Here is a 7,016-nt window from a genome sequence, read left to right on the forward strand (position 1 = left end):
CTTAAAAACTTTTTTTTATTAATATAATTGATTTTAAACTACATCTGATTTTCTATCTGCTGTTTGTACATAGTTTTCAAAGATGAGAAGCAGTCAACATTCAATAACTGAGGAGGATAAAAGAAATATGACAGCATGTAGAGAGTAATGATTTGATTCTCAGTGCAAAATTGATTAAATTCAGCTAAGACATAACTTCAGTATCAGTCTAAAATTAACAGTCAATATCTGCTCTTCATATGAGATAGAGGTTTTTTATTGAACATCTTTTTCAGTCAGTACAAGCTCAGCTGATTAGTGATTTAGTCATTCTCACTGACTTCAATCACTTAGTCATATGGTAGCTCTTCTGTCTCATACCAGCAGAATTGATACATCTTTTCTTTAAAAATAATCATCATATGTAAGACTCAGTCAGTTGCATTAACTTCAGCAATAACAGTCACTCATTCTCAATATTCAGACTATACAAGCTTGAGATTCTCAGCTCTTTCAGATTCAGTCATTACTCTGACAGTTTCAATTATACTCATATGAAACTCTGTCTTATTAAAATTGTAGATATCATCTTTTAGAATTTCATACTTTGCAATAGTGTTTCATAGAAGTTTAAATCACTTATAGATAATCTCAGAATTCTCATATAGAGCTTACTGATGATTGTACTTGTGTGAGAACTTGAATTTCAACTCATCATGATACTTGACAAAGTTTCATACTCAGCATTTACTCACTGTGAATGAGAGGTTGAATTCTCAACTGATAAGGAGATTGATCATTTCTCATACAGCTGCAACTCAGAAAGACTGATCTCACGTATTCATGAACAGAATTCATTGAACAAGAGATTCATCTTCTGTAAGACTAAGTTTCTAGTTCTTTGGGAATGTGTCAACACATGCTGTATGACCATATATGTGATAAGTTAAAGTTGTATAAGAGACTTCATATAACTTTGCTGCAGCTCATATGCTTGAAATTTGATCATTTTTAAGTGCTTGAATGACTAAAAGAAGCCTTCCTTCCTGAGTAGAGGCTTTATTTCTTTGTGTGATTGACATTTTTGATGCAGAGCATTTCTCATTGTTTGGTGGGTGGAAAGTGGTTCACTCAACTTATTGATTATGTTAGTTAATGTTAGCATTTGTTAACGTTAATTGCGGAGTTGGTAACTAATGGATGTCAGCAAATCAGCGCGCTGGAATGTTAAGTAAACAAGCCAGCAGTTCGGAACTGGGGATGCTGGCCAATTAGGGAGGGATTAGATCCCCTGTTTTCTTTTTATTCTGCTAGTGTGGGCATAAGAATCAAAAGTAAAACTGTTCAAACAGAGCGGGCAGGATGAATGAACGCGGTGATGGTAGACGTAACTCCTATCAAATCAATAGACGTAACTAGCTATGTAGACCATGGTTTTAAAATATAGACCACGTCTGAAGGATAGAAAAAGCTGCTGCATTTCAACTACACCCTCCCCATGTTCCTCCACAGCCCCGGCGCTGTCGCCAATGCCCGTCTGCAGCTGCGGGACACGGCTATCCGAGGCGTGGTCTTCTCCTCACCACGCCCCGTCTCGGCCGCTGTCTGCTCTCCGACGACGGCCTATCCCGACTCTCCGCCACGGCGAAGTCACCTTCCCCTCTTTGCTGCTCTCTTGACAACGCCTCCTCTTACTTCCACGTCTATTAATGCCAATAGACACTTCTCATCATCGTCATCGTCGTCATATTCTTCTTCATCCCTCTCTTCCCGGCTCATATCCTCTTTTTTCTCCCCTCCCAGAGCATCCCTCTCGACTGTCCTCCGTCGGCATTGTTCCACCGAATTCCGCGCCATGAACCCAACAGACAGAGATACCCTGTCGGATGTGTATGTTCTTCTACTTCTTCTTATTTTCTAAGGCTGTTCTCTCGTAGCTAACTATCCCAGGGCGAAGCCAACCCACTATGACCTGTCCCTCTTCAACCTCAAATTGGGCTCTTCTTGGGCCTACAATGGCAAGGTCAAGATAGACACTAGGATCTCCCGTCCCACCAGCGAAATCGTCCTCAATGCCAAAGAACTCACCGTCGATAATGCAGAGGTCTCTTTCGCAGACGGTAAGCGCAATCAATTGCTTGATCTTTAGTACACTATACCGGTATATCAGGAACCATGCTCAAATATCGTTGCGCCTGAAATCAGGAAAGCCGCCCATCAAATCAACCAACATCTCCTACGACAAGGCCTCCGAACGAGCCATCCTCAAATTCCCCTCCGACATCCAGCCTGGTCCCTGCCTTCTGATTGTCGACTTCACGGGAACCATGAACAACCATATGGCTGGCTTCTATAGATCTAAATACAAGCCCGTCGGAACTCCCAGTGTCGGTACCCCCAAGGACGACCAGAACTACTACATGCTCAGCACCCAATTCGAAGCTTGTGATGCCAGACAGGCATTCCCGTGCTTCGACGAACCGAATCTGAAAGCGACGTTTGATTTTGAAATCGAGACCCCGAAGTATTTGGTTGCGCTGAGTAACATGCCTGTCAAAGAGACGCGCCAGGGGTCGTTGGAGGACTTGCAGTTTGTTAAGTTTGAGCGTACACCGGTTATGAGTACCTATGTTAGTTTGTTGCCTCCAATTTTAAATTTCCCGCATGTCCAATTGCAACTACTATAGAACTAACACCATTGTTAAAAGCTGCTTGCATGGGCAGTCGGCGACTTCGAATACGTCGAGGCTCTGACAGAGCGCAAATACAACGGCGCCAGCATCCCCGTCCGTGTTTATACCACCCGAGGCCTCAAGGAACAAGCTCGCTTTGCACTGGACTACGCCCATCGGACCATCGATTACTTTTCGGAAATCTTCCAGATTGACTACCCGCTGCCCAAGTCGGATTTGCTTGCTGTTCATGAATTTGTGAGTGATGTGCCGCCCTCCCTCCCTCACCCACCTCCACTCCCTCTTTTCCTTTACTCTGGAGGTTACGTGGCTGACAAATATTGTATGTGTAGGCGATGGGAGCAATGGAGAATTGGGGTCTGGTGACATACAGAACCACCGCTGTGCTCTTCGAAGAGGGCAAATCGGATGCTAAGTATAAGAATCGAGTAGCTTATGTTATCGCTCATGGTAATTATGGATTGATCTAGTATTTCCTGATTATCAAGCTAACCTCTTTTCAGAACTTGCTCATCAATGGTTTGGAAACCTGGTTACGATGGATTGGTGGAACGAGCTTTGGCTTAACGGAGGGCTTCGCTACATGGGTTGGATGGTTGGCTATCGATCATTTCCATCCTGGTGAGTATGCAGTCTCCCCACCGAAAGAAAGGCTCCATTTGCTAACGATCACAATAGAAAGAGAAATTTGGTCCCAGTTTGTGGTACGGAGCGCCAGAGGTATCTCCTCTACCCAGTTTACATCTGGTTTTGTTAACGAATTCCTTACAGGCTGAGGGACTCCAATCAGCGTTCCAACTCGATTCGCTCCGTGCATCTCACCCCATTGAAGTTCCTGTTAAGAATGCGCTTGAGGTTGATCAGATCTTCGATCACATCAGTTACCTCAAGGGTAGCTCCGTTATTCGCATGTTGAGCAGCCAACTTGGTCAAGAGACGTTCCTGCGTGGGGTTTCTGATTATTTGAAGGCTCATTCTTATGGTATGTACACTAATTTTTCCCCTGTAGCGTGCGGTGCTGTCACATAACAGCTAATGTATGCAAATTCCAGGAAACGCAACAACCAATGATCTCTGGTCGGCCCTGAGCAAGGCGTCCAACCAGGATGTGGCTGCATTCATGGTTCGTTGCCCTGTTTATCCCACATCTGTATCTGCATGCATGTCATTGTCGGATCGCCCCTAGTTAACACGACCAATTAGGACCCCTGGATCCGCAAAATCGGCTTCCCCCTGGTAACCGTCAAGGAATTACCAGACCAACTCTCCATCTCGCAAAAGCGCTTCCTGACATCCGGCGACGCCAAGCCTGAAGAAGACAAGACTGTCTGGTGGATTCCGCTGGGCGTCAAGACTGAGGCTACCACCTCCACCGCTGTCCAAGAGCACAAGGGCCTCACGACCCGATCCGGTTCCATCAAGGGGATTGGTAGTGATCAGAGCTTTTATAAACTCAACAAAGACCAATGTGGCTTCTACCGCACGAACTACCCGGCCGACAGACTTGCCAAACTGGGTAAGTCGCAGGATCTGCTCAGTACGGAAGATAAGATTGGGCTTATTGGGGATGCGGCTGCGTTGGCTGTGGCCGGGGAGGGGACAACTGCAGCGCTATTGGCGCTTATTGAGGGGTTTAGAGGGGAGGAAAACTATCTGTAAGTATTTGCAACATAAAGAAACGGGTGTCTATGTTTATTATTTTTTTGGTCTCCCCCTTCCCCCGCTTTTGCTTTCTTTTCTTTTTTTTTTTTTTGGTTCTAACAAATGGTGTAACTACTATAGTGTATGGTCCCAAATCGCCTCGACCCTCAGTAACTTGCGCTCTATATTCGCGACGAACGAAGAGGCGGCTGCGGGGTTGAAGAACTTCGTGAGGAAATTGGTTACGCCTGCCGTCGAGAAAATTGGATGGGAGTTCAAGGATGAGGAGGATTATTTGACGGGTCAACTTCGCGTTTTGCTCATTTCTATGGCTGGGAATTCGGGGCATGAGGCGTAAGTTTCCTCCTTCCCCTTTTTCTTTCAACTTCCAGACACCAAAACCACCTGCCAACGTTTGCATCTACTAAAATTGATTTTTTTTTTATTAAAAAAATGCAGCACCCTATCCGAAGCGCGCCGCCGCTTCAACACCTGGTCCACCAACTCCGACCAAACAGCAATCCACCCTTCCCTCCGCTCTGCCGTCTACGGCTTGACCATCGCCGAAGGTGGCAAACCCGAATACGACACCGTAATGACCGAATACCTCCGTACAGAATCTATAGATGGCAAGGAGATCTGTCTCTTGTCGCTAGGCCGCACGCGGATCCCAGAGCTTATCGACTCGTACGCGCAGTTCCTGGTCTTCAGCGGCAAAGTGGCTGTTCAGGATATGCATACCGGGGCTGTGGTGATGGCGGCGAATCCGAAGGCGAGGATTCGGTTTTGGGAGTTTGTTAAGGGGAATTGGGACGGTGTGGAGAAGAGGTTGGGGAGTAATAAGGTTGTTCTTGAGAGGTTTTTGAGGATGGGGTTGGGGAAGTTTGCTGAAGGCAGGGTTGCGGGGGAGATTAGGGGGTTCTTTTTTGAGGAAGGAAGGGATGTGGGGGGGATTGAGAGAGGGTTAGGGGTTGTGCTTGATACTATTGGGACCAATGCGGGGTATAGAGAGCGGGAGGAGGCAGCGGTTGTCGGGTGGTTGAGGGAGGGGGGTTATTTGTAAGTAGATTTCGGGAAAGATTAAGGGGAGAAGGAGGGATAAGAAAGTATTGCATTTTGGGAATTATCAGTACAAGTAGGAGTATTTTATGCAAGTGATGATGATGCTGATGGTATGAGTCTCATTGTTGTCCCTATCTCAGTTAGGTCATGGTACTGCATAGAAGCACATGGTACTGGTAGTCACTGGACCAGAGTGCGGAGTGACTGACTCACTTCAGCTAGAAAGGAGATCATGACACATTGGCAAGCTTGATCGATTGCAAAGGTTGCTAACTATGAGAACGACTATATATGACGGAAAATAGGTCACGTAACAGAAGGGTCCGACAACCCACTTACCGTGGTAGAAGTACTCAATGTTATATACGCCTTCTGTCAAGTACAGGTACAGATTATCAAGTGGAAAAACAAGACTGAAAAACTCATTAAAAAAGAGGAAAGTTTTAAAAGAAGTACTCATTTCTCAGCTTTACAACCTTCTTTCAATGTGAACTTTATGATGTTGACTGACTTGATAAGATCATCTGTCACATTACCTGCAGATGACATGTAGAATAGAACAATCTCAACCTTGTGAACAACATCTCAGAGAGTGAAAGTGAATCTTCACATGCTTGAAGCAGTGTGATATAGCTACAACTGGTAAACTCCATTACAGACTTGTTATCAGTGTGATAGTTGAATATGAAAGAATTAACTAACCAGCTGAGAGTAAAACAGCTTTGTCAGCTATGTTTCAATTTATAAGTCAGAAGAGTAGATATTCAGCATTGATAAAAATCCTCTAAGAGATGAATTAACTCAAACATAGTTTTTTAAAAATAAAATAAATATATTTAACTTCTGTAAAGAATTTAAAGATATCAGTTTATTTTTACAACTTTTTCAAATGATAAAATTCAATTAAAACTTAAATATAATTTTTATAATTTAGTTAAAATTTTAATTATATTTTAATAAATAATTTATTATATAATAATATTAAAAAAATATTGAAAAAAATATATTTTTTAAAATAAAATTAAAAATAAAGCTTTAAATTAATTGTATGAAAAAAATAAAAACTATTATTAAAAATATATTATAAATTAAATAAGATTTTTATTTAATTAATATTTTAATAAATATTAAAGTTTAAAAATTATTTTATTTTAAATATTTATTATTATTATTAAATTATTTTTAATATATATTTTTATTTTATTATTAAAAATTTAAAAAAATTTTAATACTTTTAAAATTAAATTAAATATTATATTATAATAAAATAAAAGTATATAATTATATAATTTAAATTATATATATAAATTTAATTTAAAATATAATTAAAAATAATATAATTAAATAAATTTTATAATTATTAATTATATATAGTTTAAATGAAAAATATATTAAATAATAAAAATTTAATTTTAAATTTATATATATTAATTTAATATTACTATAAATTATAAATTCTATATTATAATTATTATAATATATAATATTATATATTAAAAATAATTTAAAAATAAAATAAAATATATTTAATAATTATTTAATTTTTTAAAATTATATAAAAGTTAAAATAATTTAAGAAATTTACTAATAAAGTTAATATTAAAGTATATCATATGTAAATATTATAAAAGTTAATATAGA

The 7,016-nt window shown here is 40.2% G+C and overlaps 1 protein-coding gene across 1 annotated transcript; it reads left to right on the forward strand.

The window, feature by feature from the left end:
* Window positions 1–1,477: 1,477 nt before the first annotated feature.
* PADG_06546 (uncharacterized protein) lies at window positions 1,478–5,376 on the forward strand (the record flags this gene model as incomplete). The annotated part of the gene is made up of 12 exons (XM_010763494.1): window positions 1,478–1,869; window positions 1,930–2,099; window positions 2,185–2,609; window positions 2,688–2,909; window positions 3,005–3,100; window positions 3,176–3,293; window positions 3,351–3,376; window positions 3,444–3,654; window positions 3,725–3,795; window positions 3,876–4,327; window positions 4,455–4,667; window positions 4,773–5,376. 12 exons carry the CDS (start codon window positions 1,478–1,480, stop codon window positions 5,374–5,376), a joined length of 3,000 nt encoding a protein of 999 aa, XP_010761796.1.
* Between the last annotated feature and the right edge of the window lie 1,640 nt (window positions 5,377–7,016).

The sequence above is a fragment of the Paracoccidioides brasiliensis genome (genome assembly GCF_000150735.1).
Source record: "Paracoccidioides brasiliensis Pb18 unplaced genomic scaffold supercont2.8, whole genome shotgun sequence".
Lineage (NCBI taxonomy): Eukaryota > Fungi > Ascomycota > Eurotiomycetes > Onygenales > Ajellomycetaceae > Paracoccidioides > Paracoccidioides brasiliensis.